This window comes from Petaurus breviceps, unplaced genomic scaffold (assembly GCF_028583685.1).
Source record: "Petaurus breviceps papuanus isolate PSGF00001 unplaced genomic scaffold, PetGlider_PUasm1.0 189, whole genome shotgun sequence".
Taxonomy (NCBI): Eukaryota; Metazoa; Chordata; class Mammalia; order Diprotodontia; family Petauridae; genus Petaurus; species Petaurus breviceps.
This window is the reverse complement of record NW_027185809.1, coordinates 44,593-57,892: the sequence shown is the minus strand read 5'-3', so window position 1 is coordinate 57,892 and position 13,300 is coordinate 44,593. Positions and strand designations below refer to the sequence as shown.

At 35.7% G+C, this 13,300-nt stretch overlaps 1 protein-coding gene across 17 annotated transcripts in view; it reads left to right on the top strand.

The window, feature by feature from the left end:
- KTN1 (kinectin 1) overlaps window positions 1-13,300 on the top strand; it is a 155,928-nt gene that overhangs the window by 115,940 nt on the left and 26,688 nt on the right. For 11 of the 17 annotated variants that reach the window (XM_069091744.1, XM_069091750.1, XM_069091754.1 and 8 more), the window contains 3 exons: window positions 139-229; window positions 2,206-2,292; window positions 6,189-6,278. In XM_069091744.1, coding sequence (XP_068947845.1) covers window positions 139-229; window positions 2,206-2,292; window positions 6,189-6,278 — 268 coding nt within the window. Of the gene's footprint in view, window positions 1-138; window positions 230-2,205; window positions 2,293-6,188; window positions 6,279-12,656; window positions 12,763-13,300 lie in introns of all 17 variants that reach the window. The other 6 variants (XM_069091755.1, XM_069091751.1, XM_069091749.1 and 3 more) reach the window with 3 other exon arrangements.

Here is a 13,300-nt window from a genome sequence, read left to right as displayed (position 1 = left end):
CTGGTGAACTGTTTGACAGAGAGAGTGTGTGTGAGTGTGTGTGTATGTGTGTATGCTTTTAACGCATTTACCTTCCCATTGAGAAGATGTAAGAATACCTAAATTAGTTTTTTTGGTCACTTACTCACCAATGTTTAGGATTTCAGCAAAAGAAAAAGAGGTTACTGGTCTTAAGAATGAGCTAGATGACCTGAAAAATGCAGTTGAACAACAAAGAAAGAAAAATAATGTAAGTACATGTCTTTATAGAAGTTTTTTCTGTACTTCAGTTCTGAAATAACTTTATTTTTTAATTTATTTGTTTATTTTTTACTTTAGGTCTTTAACAGACAGCATTTTCCTTTGTGAAGATTTTTCCATGACCATTTCATTTTGTAGGATAGTTAAATTTGCTTTTGGGGAAAACTTAATGATGGTCAGTTCTTTTTTTTTTCCTTTTTCCTTTTTCCTTTTGGAGGGCAATTGGGGTTAAGTAACTTGCTCAAGGTTACACGGCTAGTGTTTTTGTGTCAAGTGTCTGAGGCTGGAACCGAGCTCAGGTCCTCCCAACTCTGGGACCAACACTTTACTCACTGTGTCACCTAGCCACCCCCAATAATGGTCAGTTAATTTATAATTTGCAATTATCATTGTCAAAACTCTGATTCTTTTTTACTGGAGCAATACTGATAAAAGTAATTTTCTTTTATATTTCTACTTGAAAAACGTAATTTTTCAACTTAATATTAAAAATGGCGTCAAAGGCATTTCTTCTCATTTGATTGGCCCAGCTTTTTGACAGTAAAAATAAATTGTAGGAGCTATTGTCCATCTAATAGAATTTATATTTTCTAAGTGAGATAGATGCAAAGCCCAGTAGCAGGACTGAAGTATGCTAATTGAGTGTTATTGGAAGTAATAGAAACATTGTTTAAACTTACTGTTTAACCGGAGAGTGGTGAAGTGTAATACCTTTTGGAATATGCAGCAATCAATTGAATACTAAATGTAGATTTCATAATTATTTAAGCTTCCTAATCTGATGAAGACCTCTGTAACTAGAAGCCAAGGAGTTTTTACTTGCAAAAGGGTAATTGCTGGTATTAAGTAGGGGGGAAAACATCCTAAAACTACAAGGTGATTGTTATAAACAGTGGTGTATATATTTTCTAATGCAAATTTAGTTTGAAAAATGTTTGTTATATACTTAAAGTAACATTTTCCTGCCCTCCTGGGTTTGTCAGAATTAGGACTATGAAAGGCCTTTTGTGCATGCTTATAACAGTTCTAATAGGAAGGCATATCCTCAGTACTTAAGGTGAGCTCACCAACGTTCTGTACTTCAACATTTTGTTTAATTGTTTTGATTCTTATTGGATTCTTGGAAGTAACAATTTATATAGTACCAATAATATATTAAAGTCACTGTTTAAATTTGCAGCCTTCAAGTAATAACTGAAAATAACATTCATTTGTGTATTTCTTTATATTTGCTAACATTAATGCTGTTAAATTGAGTCCTGAGAAATCTAGATTTTCAGTCACTGGTGCTTGTTCCCTAGAAAGGGGAAATTTTTTTTTTGTAGTCTGCACACTTGGCCTTAGTCAACTAGTTGAAAATTCATATCAAGCTGTCTTGTGGAGTATACATTTGATTGACCCTGCCAGGAAAGATGTAGGAATTTAAAAAGTTAGTGTGTCTCTTTCCCTGGAAGAGTTGGAATATCTAAGTCAAGGAAAAAGTCTATAGGAAAATTTGATTGTTCGAAATAATATGTAGTTTCTGTTATTGATATTGGACTTTGTGCAAACTATATACACTCCTGATGTACTGCTGTATTTTCTGTTTATTAATTCTTTGTGGTTGCCTAAAATTCTGTTTGTGATCTTGTTGTGTGTGCTTTCCTTTTTAATGCTTTCTTTTTCTGTCACAAGTAAAGTCAAAGCACTGAACAATATGGCAACAACACTCTTAAAACCACTGTATTAGATGTCTGTGTTCAGAACACCTGAGACAGCTGTCATTTTTCTCTCCATTTTAATGCTTGAACATCATATTTATGGGTTTTGCTGTTGTTGCTATATTTCCTTCAACAAAATAATTTTGCAGTAACCAGAAATTAAATGCAAATTACTGAATGTAATGCAAAATACTGACAACATTAAAGACAAAAAGATACTTTTAATATTGGCTGAACTGAAATAATTCTTTCTAAAAATAATTAGGACCTTCGGGAGAAAAACTGGAAAGCAATGGAAGCATTGGCATCAACTGAAAAAATGCTGCAGGACAAAGTGAACAAGACTGCCAAGGTTGTAATGCTAAGTCCTAGAAACAATGAGTTGAACAGAGACAATCTGCAGCCTGTCCTTACCAAAAAAATCAAGCTAGTGCATTTAACTTTTACTGCAATTTCAATATGGAAATTTATTCTTGATGAACATCCATATATACATTCACCTGCTTCTATCTGTCTATTTGTTAAGCTTTTTTCTTTAATTTCTGGGCATGCTGATTTATTTGTTCACCTAATTGTTTTAGCTTTGGTGATAATGTACTCTTGCCTGAAGAGTCTGAGGACAGAGACCTAATTTGTGATTTGTTACTGGCTATGTGATTTGTCTAGTGAGCTTATTCTTTTGGCCATAGGGTGTAAGTGTTTGGCTTCTAAAGAGGATTTTTAAAGAGGAATTAACACAACTTTAAATCAGAATATCTGAACTTTTAAATTATTTGGCAGTAATGAATGTTTAGGTTCCTTCTCCGTGAATATCAGGGTACAACTCTTGAGCATAGAGTAGCACTTAGAATTCCTGAAAACTTTTTAACTTTGTTACTTGAAGTAATTGATTCAGTGTGTACAAACTACCTTGAGAATTGTCATTGAAGAACAGTCATGTTTAATCATGTGTTCCTTGTGAAAGATAGATGACCTATAAAATTTTAAATGCAAATCTTAAACATTTGATAAAAAAAGGATAACAGATGGTGTCAGAATTGTAAAATGTCTTGTGTTTATGATGATTGACACTATTAGACAACTACTTTTGTTGTTTCCAATAATGATAATAAATTACTGGCTTTCCTTATCTATACTCTGATCTGCAAGATACTTTCTTTTTCTCCCCTAATCTGTATAATGGGTCAGAGGATAGGTAACATCTCAAAATTTTTACACTTATCCTTGACCAGGTAGCTAAAGTAATATCTTCATTTTACAGATAAGGAGATTGAGGCTCACAGGTTGTGACTTGTCCTTAATTATGTGGCTAGTCAGTGGATGAGTTGGGACTCTAAACTCAGGTCTTTTAATTCCTTTACTTTCTACCGTGTTACATTTCTTCATTATTCAGAATTTCTAATCTAGGGAACTAGTGCTACCAAGCTGCCAATCTTGCAGGCAGATTTGTTTCCCTAAATCCTTAGAGTTGTTATCTGAACCATACTTTCAGTTCTGATTAACTAAAGGAGAGAGACAGGTAGATAAGAGAGCTGCCCTCAAACTCAGGTAAACCTGTGTGTTTGAGTCTAACCTCTGATATACTGGTTACATATCACCGAGCAAATTACTTAGCCTCTTGGTGCTTCGTGAAACTCTTCCAGACTTTAAGTTACAGAATAAGTACACGGGAGTTTCCTCACTGGGAGTTATGCCCATTGGTGAAAAAATCAACCCCCCAAACTTGGTCTCTACCAGATTATGTTGCCTACCCTTTACATTAAGTGGTAAAGTTTTTTTTTCCCTTTGTCCAAGGGACAAGTTTTTTCCCACATATGGTGGAGTACGATTGGGTCTCTCTTGGGATCCAATTTACAATCGCTTTTCTTGTACTCCACTAATTACTCAGAGATGCCATGGATCAAAGTGATATTGACTCAATATGTTAAATTGTGTAAAATTGAAAATATATCTTTTGCCCTGAGAATATATACATTTTTTTTTTTTTTTTGCTTTTTGGAGGGCAATTGGGGTTAAGTGACTTGCCCCAGGTCACACAGCTAATTTTTGTGTTAAGTATGTGAGGCCAAATTTGAACTCAGGTCCTCCTGACTCCAGGGCAAGTGCTCTACTCACTGCGCCACCTAGCCGCCCCGAGAATATATAATTTTATCATGTAATGACACTATTAATGTATAGTAAAAACTTAATCAGGGAAGGATTGCCTTAAGTTGATGGGAAAGTTGTGTGTTTCCAAGCTAATTTAAAATGGCAAATGTGTTTATTATTTATATTGCATTCTTAGTGACCAGTTCATGAATTCAATATGAAATACTATTGGTGTCTGTTATATTCAGACAAATGTGAAAGAATCATCTGAATTATTTTAGTTTCAACTTGCACTCTAATTAGAAATACTGATGATTCAATATTGATATGTACTTAAAAATGGAAATGAATTCAATTATAAACCCTTTAACTGCTAATGTGATAAATGGAAGAATTTACATAGTACAGTAAATAAGAGTTCATTATCTTACAGTGAGAGATCCTAGATTTGAATTCCATTGCTGCTGCTTATTGCTGATATGTATGACCCTGAATGAAGCACTCATATGTGATGAGATGACTACTAAAGTTATTTCTAACTCTAAATCTATCATCCTGTGAACTTTGTCCTTAGCATTACTGATAGGTAGGAATAAAATTCCTTACCTCTATAATGAAGATTTTTTTTTAAACTTTGGGAGATATTCATCCCCTGAGTTGATGTAAATGGTTATTTTATTTCTTACCTGATCGATTTTAAATTGTTTCACTAATTCTGTCGTTAAGAGTGATAGTGCTTGTTATTGTACCCTTTTTTGTTTTTGAAATAATAATTCTCTGGCTTTTCTATACAGATGCACCTCACTTTTTGCGGATGTGTTCTTGAAAAATGGCATGTGAATTGCCATACATTAAATAACTTAAAATGTATTTCAGGAACCAACTATTAACGGAATCTTCATTTTTCATATAATGAAAATTTCATTAAGAAAAGAAACCTTTTGTCAAGGGTTTTGTAAAAATCACTCCTTAATTTGTCAGTTGTGATTTTTAAAAATATATTGGGCCTGCCTGAAGTAAAGTTCACCTGTCCAGACTTCAAGCTAGCATTTATCTTTATGATCTGTTTCTAGATCACAGTCTTAAAGTTGATTTAAAAATGTTTTTGAAATTTTGCCAATTTTAGTAAAACTCTCTTATTCCGTATACAACTAGAAATGTTTGAATGACCTCTACAAAATTTGACATTACTGTTTCGAAAAGAGAAGATTGTTTTCTTGGGTTGGTTCAAATGGTCTTTTTCAGATTTTATCTGTCTTACTATAGATAACTTTTTACTTAGATATATGTTGTTTTTCTGTCAAACTAAACAAATAAAACATGGTTAAAACAACCTGATTTTGACAAACCTTAGTTTGCAAAATATAAATGAATTTAAGAATAAAAATCTATTAATAATATGTATATGTTCCTCTTTCATCATGTGGTTCTTTAAATTTATAGCTATTGGTACCCATATGTCACAAATATTAAAATATTTTATATATGGTTGTTATCTGTATAGCATTATAAAATAAAGTTCCTTTGTGAAACTTCTCCAAACCCATACCCACCTTAAAAAAAAAACGTGACACTTAACAAATTACAGTGTTCCAAATTTTTTGCTTTCTTGTTTAATTTATATAGTTTAAATTCATATTGAAGCTGGGTTTGTGAAATATACACCTAAAAATTCAAATCTATATTGTCCATCAATTGTGGGGCTGTGTGCACATTGATGTTTGCTAGTCTATCTGCTTAACTTGTGTACTGCCCAGATGAGTCTAGGAGACTGGTGAGTATCAGTACTTTTCTAGCCAGAGTTCAGCAAATATTAGCAGAGTTCAGCAAGTACTAAGTTTCTTCCTATTAGGTGTTATTATTATACTTAGGATTATTATTATTACTTTATATTGGGATTACTTCATGTATTTAGAATTACTTTATTTCATTGAAAATGTTTGCATAACTAGGTTTTGTTCTTGATTTACATATTATAATATCTGGCTTTGATATCCCAGATACCTTTGGAATTAGTTCAGTGCCTTGAAATAGAAGTATTCCTTAATATTATTTGAAAATAAAAATTTAAATGAAATGACTTTTTTGTTAAAAAAAAGGTGATATCCAAATTATCTAATGTTATACCAGTGTGTACATGTCTGTGTCTGTCTGCTTTAGGAGAGGCGACAACAATTAGAAGCTGTTGAGACTCAGTCTAAGGAAATTCTGAAAAAATTGTTTCCTGGAGTTTCTGTTTCTTCTGACTTGGTAAGAAATATATTCTATATTTCACATATCTGATTTTTTTAGAATAATTGAGATGCTGATAGTTACATGATACTCTTGCTTTTTAAGTAAGTTTATTCCATAATCCTTATTATTTATCGATCTTGGATGCATTTTGAATAAAGAATTCAAACAGAAACCAAACTTATTCTAAAGATTGTTTACTAGCACCAAAACTTCTGCTGTAAACTGATGCTTTATATATGTGAGGAGCATATTAGGTTGGTACAGACTTTGTAGGGAAAGAAATAATGCCTTTTTTCACCGGGGATTATTTAAAATGCAACTGTTATTAAGTTACTCCCCCTACTTACTCATTTGATCTCTCTGTTTTTTAAGAATGTATGCATTATATATATTGGGCAGTGTTAAGTAGGTTCCTTGCTTCTATGCCTTCCTTACAAGGCAGTTGTGAGGAACAGATAAAAAAAATATACAAAGCAGTTTTCAAAATTTTTAGGAATTATGTACGTGCCAATTATTTTGAGACGCTTGAAACCTGAGTTGTGCTTTGTACCTCTGTGGTATCTTTGACATCTGATTCTTCCACTGATTCCTGCTGTAATTGAAACCTTCAGTGCCCTCTCCCAAATTTATTTCACTCGTTTTCTTGATTCATCCTTCACATTGCTACCAAATTAACCTTCTGACTGCATAGATCTATTCATATCACTCTACTGATCAAGAACTTTAATTAGCTTCCCAATGCCTAATGAATTCAGATTTACTTAACAATCATTTAGGGGGGTGGAGTCGAGATGGTGGAGTAGAAGCAGGTCCTCCGCACAGCTCCGGCTTCTACCTCCCTCAATTCTTGTAAAAGGGGACTCTAAACAATTTTTGGAGCTACAGAACCCATGAAATGACACAGAGAAGCTAACATCCCGCTGAGGGCAGGCTGGCAGGAATGGGCCAGTGCAGCACTCTGGGAGCCGAGCCCAGCTCCACGCTGAGGTTTTAGCACGAGGGCAGGCCTGACCAACCGCAGGTTGGAGGGATTCCAGATCACCAGCAGTTGTGGCGGTCCAGAATTATCAACACATAGATACTCAGGACAAAGTGAGGGGTCAGTGCACTGTGGACTTTGGGACCCAGTAGTTGGGAGTGCATTGGCTTTTGCCCCCGGGGCGAGAAGCCACTGAGGAGCCACAGCTTCAGCTCTTGGCCTGCAGAGTGTAGGGGGACTGAGTGACCAGTCTGAATTCTTGCTTTAACCTGTTTGGATCTGGATTGCAGTCCAGGGGGGAGGTCCTGGGGAGTGTGTCCAGCTTGCCAGAGCATGTGGAGGCTTCAGCAAGGGCACCCAGCTAATGACTCCAGCAACTGAGAAAACCCCAGTGTTTGGTATGAAGCGCCCTTTCTGGTAGCAGAGTCCTGTTGTGGCAAGTAATTGAGTGGTAACATGACCAGGCAAAGGAAACAAAGCAAACAGAAGAACCCAACATTAGACTCCTATTTTGGGGACAAAAAGGAGCAAAGCATGGAACAGGAGGAAGACAGTAAAGTCAGAACTCCTGCACCAAAAGCTTCAAAGGAAAATACGAGCTGGTTACAGGCCATAGAGGACCTTAAGAAGCAGATAAGAGAAGTGGAGGAAAAATTGGGAAGAGAAAAGAAAACGCTGCAAGAAAATTACAAAATGAGAGTCAACAGCCTGACTGAGGAAAATCACACTTTAAAAAGCAGACTAACTCAAATGGCAAAAGAGGCTCAAAAAGGCAATGAGGAGAAGAACACCTTAAAAAGCTGAATTTGCCAGATGGAAAAAGAATCTCAAAAGCTCGCTGAGGAGAATCATTGCTTCAGAATTAGATTGGAGCAAATGGAAGCTAATGACTTTATGAGAAATCAAGATGCTGTTAAAAAGATCCAAACAAACGAAAGAATAGAAGGCAATGTGAAATATCTCATGGGAAAAACCACTGACCTGGGAAATAGATCCAGGAGAGATCATTTAAAAATTATTGGACTACCTGAAAGCCATGATCAAAGAAAGAACCTAGAAATTACCCTCCAAGAAATCCTCAAGGAAAACTTCCCTGATGTTTTAGAACCAGAAGGCAAAATAGAGATTGAAAAAATCCACCAATCACCTCCAGAAAAAGATCCCCAAAAGAAAATTCCTAGGAATATTATAGCCAGGTTCTAGAATTCCCGGATCAAGGAGAGAATATTACAAGCAGCCGGGAAGAAACAATTTGAATATTGTGGAAACACAATCAGGATAACTCAGGATCTGGCAGCTTCTGTACTGAGGGGTTGAAGGGCTTGGAATATCATATTCCAGAGGGCAAAGGAGCTGGGACTAAAACCAAGAATCACCTACCCAGCAAAACTGAGTATCATGTTTCAGGGGAAAATATGGTCATTCAGTGGAATAGAGGACTTTCAAGCATTCTTAATGAAAAAACCAGAGTTGAATAGACAATTTGCCATTCAAATACAAGAAGCAAGAGAAGCATGAGAAGGTAAACAGGGAAAAGAAATCAAAAGCCACTTATCAAAGTTGAACTATTAAATAATTCCTACATGGAAAAACGATAATTGTAACTGATGAATCTTTTCTCAGTATGAAAATAGTTGAAGGGAATATAAATATATATATATATGTCTATATATGAGGGCATATGAATACATATGTGAATGTGTGTATATATGTTTATAGGTATACATAGATAGAGGGCACAGGACCAATTTAACAGGAAGGGATAATTAAGAGGTGAGAGGAATATAATGAGAGGAGATGGGGAGAGACAGAATGGGGTAAACTATCTCATATAGAAGAGGCAAGGGAAAATGGTTACAATGGAGGGGGAGAACAGGAAGGCAAAAGGGAATGGGTCAACCTTATTCTCATTGAATTTGGCTTGTGGAGGGAATGAAATACACACTAAATAGGGTGTCTCACCCTACAGGAGAGTAGGGGAAGGGGATGAGTGGGGGGATGATGGAAGGGAGGGCAGGCTGGGGGGGAGGGAAGTTGGAAGCACCCACTTTTGAAAAGGAACGGGATCAAAGTAGAGAATAGAACAAGTGGGAGGTGGGATAGGAGGGAAGGAAATATAGTCAGTCTTTTACAGTCTATCTGCTATGTTATTGTTTTGCATTACCTACACATGTAAAACCTATACTGAATTACTTATCTTCCTAGTAAGGGTGGGAGACAAGGGAGGAAGGGAATGAATCTGGAATTCAAAGTTTTAAAATCAAATGTTTAAATATATATATATATATATGCATACTATTATTAATACTATTTTACATGTAATTGGGAAATAACATATATAGGCACTGCGGCATAGAGATCCACCATGCCCTACTGGAAAAGTCGAAAGGGGTATGGAAGAAAATATGGGAGAGAGCAGATTAGAGGAGGGGATATCCTGTGGGATTGCTATTTTGGGGTGATGGGTAGAACGGGGAGAAAATTTGTAACTCACAATCTGACAGAAATGAATGATGTAAATCATAAGTCAATAAAGCATTTGAAAAGTGAAAAAATAAATAAATGAATAAACAAAAAACATTTAATAAGTACCTATTGCATGCTTAGCACTGAGGCTACCAAGATAAAAACAAATAGTCCTTGACCTGAAAGAGTTTGCATACTCTTGGAGTAATATACTGAGTATATAGATACCGTGTTTCCCCGATAATAAGACCTATCCCGAAAATAAGCCCTCCCCTTACTGTGTAAGATTCCTCTAAAATAAGCCCTCCCCCAAAAATAAGCCCTATTGAGATTGCTGCTGTAGTGAAGGTGATCCCCTGCGCTACACGCTACATTACGGTACCCTCTGTATGCACCGTCCCCCCCCGCCCCCCGGGTGAAACGCACGCCGCGCTCCGAGCTACATCCAATCAGAGCTGCAGCAGTGAGTGCGTCATCCTGTTCTTTATTGAATTCATTATTGAATAAAGGTACATTTTTTGTTCACATTTACCTGTTTATTAAAATTGCTGTCATTGTTCATTAAAATAAGCCCTCCCCTGAAAATAAGCCCTCTGGTGTTTTTCTGTCCAAAAAAAATAATAAGACAGTGTCTTATTATTGGGGAAACACGGTAGTAAATACAAGATAAGTTGAGGAGGGAAAGAATATTGACTGCATGTCATCAAAAAAGTCTTCCTAGAAAAGGTAGCTCTGAAGTTAAGTCCTTGAACCTACAGGTTGCAAGGTTAGATAGAGATCTAAAAGCAGTTCATTTCCAATGTGGCAGATGACCTACCCAAATACGCAGAGGCAGGAGATGAAAGTTAGGACTTCACCTAGTAGGCCAGGTATTTGCAAAGGAATCATCTGTGCAGGCCGAAAAGGTGAATGGAAATCAAGTTGTGGAGCCCAAGTTGAGGAGGCAGTGTGACACTTTAAAAGTTTTTTGAATAGGCAGGTGATGTGATCATTCGTGTGCTTTAAGATTAATTTGGCAGCTTTGTAAAGGAGAGATTGCAAAGAGGAGAGACAGAAAGTAGGGAGAGCAAATAGGAATAGTGTACATGAGTAGCAATGATGACCTCAGCTAGAAAATAAATTGAACGTGTGAGATGATGTAGACTTGGCAACAGATTTCATATGAAAGTGGAAGGAAAAGAAACAATGAAGGATGACAGAGATTGTGAACCTAGGTGACTAATGATAAGGATTTAAACAAATAAGAAAGGCTTAAACTGAACAAACATTCATTAAGTACCTTCTGTGGTGCTGGAGATACGAAAATAAAACTTGACTCCTCAAGGAACTCTTCCGTGTGGGGAAAATAATATGTATGCAAATAAGTGAATATAAAATATATGCAAAGGAGATTCCTTTCAGTGAGGACACAGTTCTGATTCAGAAGACCCACATGATAATATAACAAGAGTTCCTGATGATGGTATATAAGGACATAGAAAAATGAAATAGGTGACAGTGAAGGGAGGGATGGACCTGATATGGATAGACAGAGCAGGAGGCATAATGGTCAGAAAGAAAGCTTCACTTGAAAAGAGGATTGGGAATTTGTTTTTGCTTCCCTTAATACCTAGCATGGCAGTTAGCTTAATACTGTTTTGTTGTATGTGTTTTTTAAGGAAGAATTATAAAACTTACATTTGGTAATAAATTACAACCGTAATTATTTAATAGCATGCAAGACATCATTCTAAGCATAATTTTCTTCAGGTCTGATTAGCTTAACAGCAAAAAACAATCATGTAAAAGAATTGTTGGAAATCTTTTCTATGAATATAATTTAACTAAAGTAACTATATGTATGATTTCTGAGTTAGCTGTTTATTTATGGTAGCAGTTAAAGTAATGGAAAACAAGAAGTACGTATCTTGATTTTTAATTTCACTTTTCAAATGCTAAGCATTTGTCTAAGTAACTTGGTTGAACTGATAGAAAAAACAGTCTCTGATTAGGTTTAGCTGGTAAATCTGTGGAAAGCTCTTCAGTATTTTACTTAATATTTTAACATGAACCTAGCAATGAAATAAGGGATTATTACAGTGAATTATAGCTAATTTTTTTTATCACTCATTTTTATCAGAATAAGTGGATTTTGGCCTTTTAGTTTGATACAAGGAAGATCTCGCTTATATATGCATATTTTAAAAATTACTTGGCCAATCTACTAGCTTTTTCTCAATCCTCATCCTTTTGAACTCTTTGCAGCAGCATTTGACACAGATGATTACCCTCTTCTACTGGAATACTCTCTTCTCTTTAGGTTTTTATGACCCTTTTCTCTCTTGATTCCCTTTCTATCTGTCTGATTACTCGTTGGTGGTCTTGTGTTGGATCTTCATCTGGATCATGCTCACTAATCATGAAACTCCCCAAGGTCCTGTCCTGGGCCCTCTTTTTCCTCTATTCTGTTTCAATTCATGATCTCATCAGCTCCCATGAATTCAATTATTATCTCTATGCTGATTATTCTTAAATCTGCTTGTCTAGCCCTAACCTCCCACAATTTTACTTTTAGATCTCTCCAGTTAAATATTCTATAGGTAACTCAAACTTATTATGCCCAAATCAGAACTCATTTTCTTTGCCCCAAACTCTCCCCTCTTCCCCAGTTTCCTATTTCCATCAAGGGTACCACTGTCCTCCCAGTCAAATAAGTTTGGCATAATACCTGGCATGTGTTAAGTGTTTAATTTAGTACTTCTTGACTAATTGGGAGTGGGGGAGAGGGAGAGAAAAAGCATGTATTAAATGCCAGGATCTGTGCTGAGTGTTTTGCATATATAATCTTATTTGATCTGCACAGCCACCTGGAAGGTAGGTGTTATTATTATATCCATTTTACAGTTGAGGAAACTGAGGCAGGTTAAGTGTCTGAGGCTGGATTTGAATTAAGGTCTTTCTGATTCCAGGCCCAGTGCATTATCCACTGCACCACCTAGCTGCTATTGGGGCAAGAACTCACTATTCGACAAAAACTGTTGGGAAAACTGGAAAGCAGTCTGGCAGAAACTCTAGGTATAGACCAACATCTTATATCATATGCCTAGACAAACTTCAGAAGGGTACATGTTTTAAACATAAAGGGTGACATCATAAACAAATGGGAGGAAAAAAGAAGAAATTACCTGTTAAATCTTTAGGTATGGGAAGAGTTTGTAACCAAGGAAGAGATAGAGATGTTCACAGGAGGTAAAATGGATAATTTTGATTATATAGAAGCAAATCATTTTTCAACAAAGTAAACCAATGCAGCTAAAATTAGAAGCAATAAATTGGAGGGAAAATCTTTACACCAAGTTTCTCCCATAAAGATCTTATTTCTAAGATACATAGACAACCGATTTAAATTCATAAGAACAAGAAGTTGATATGAATGGACAAGTTTTCAGAGGAAGAAATCCAAACTATTGATAACCACATGAAAAAATTTAAGAGATTCATAATATAGGTTTTTTCTTCTTTAAAAACATTTGATGTCCTTTTAAAAACATATGAGACTTGAAAATGGAACTTAAAATTGATAGCTTGCATCATTTTTTGTCTTGGTAATTTG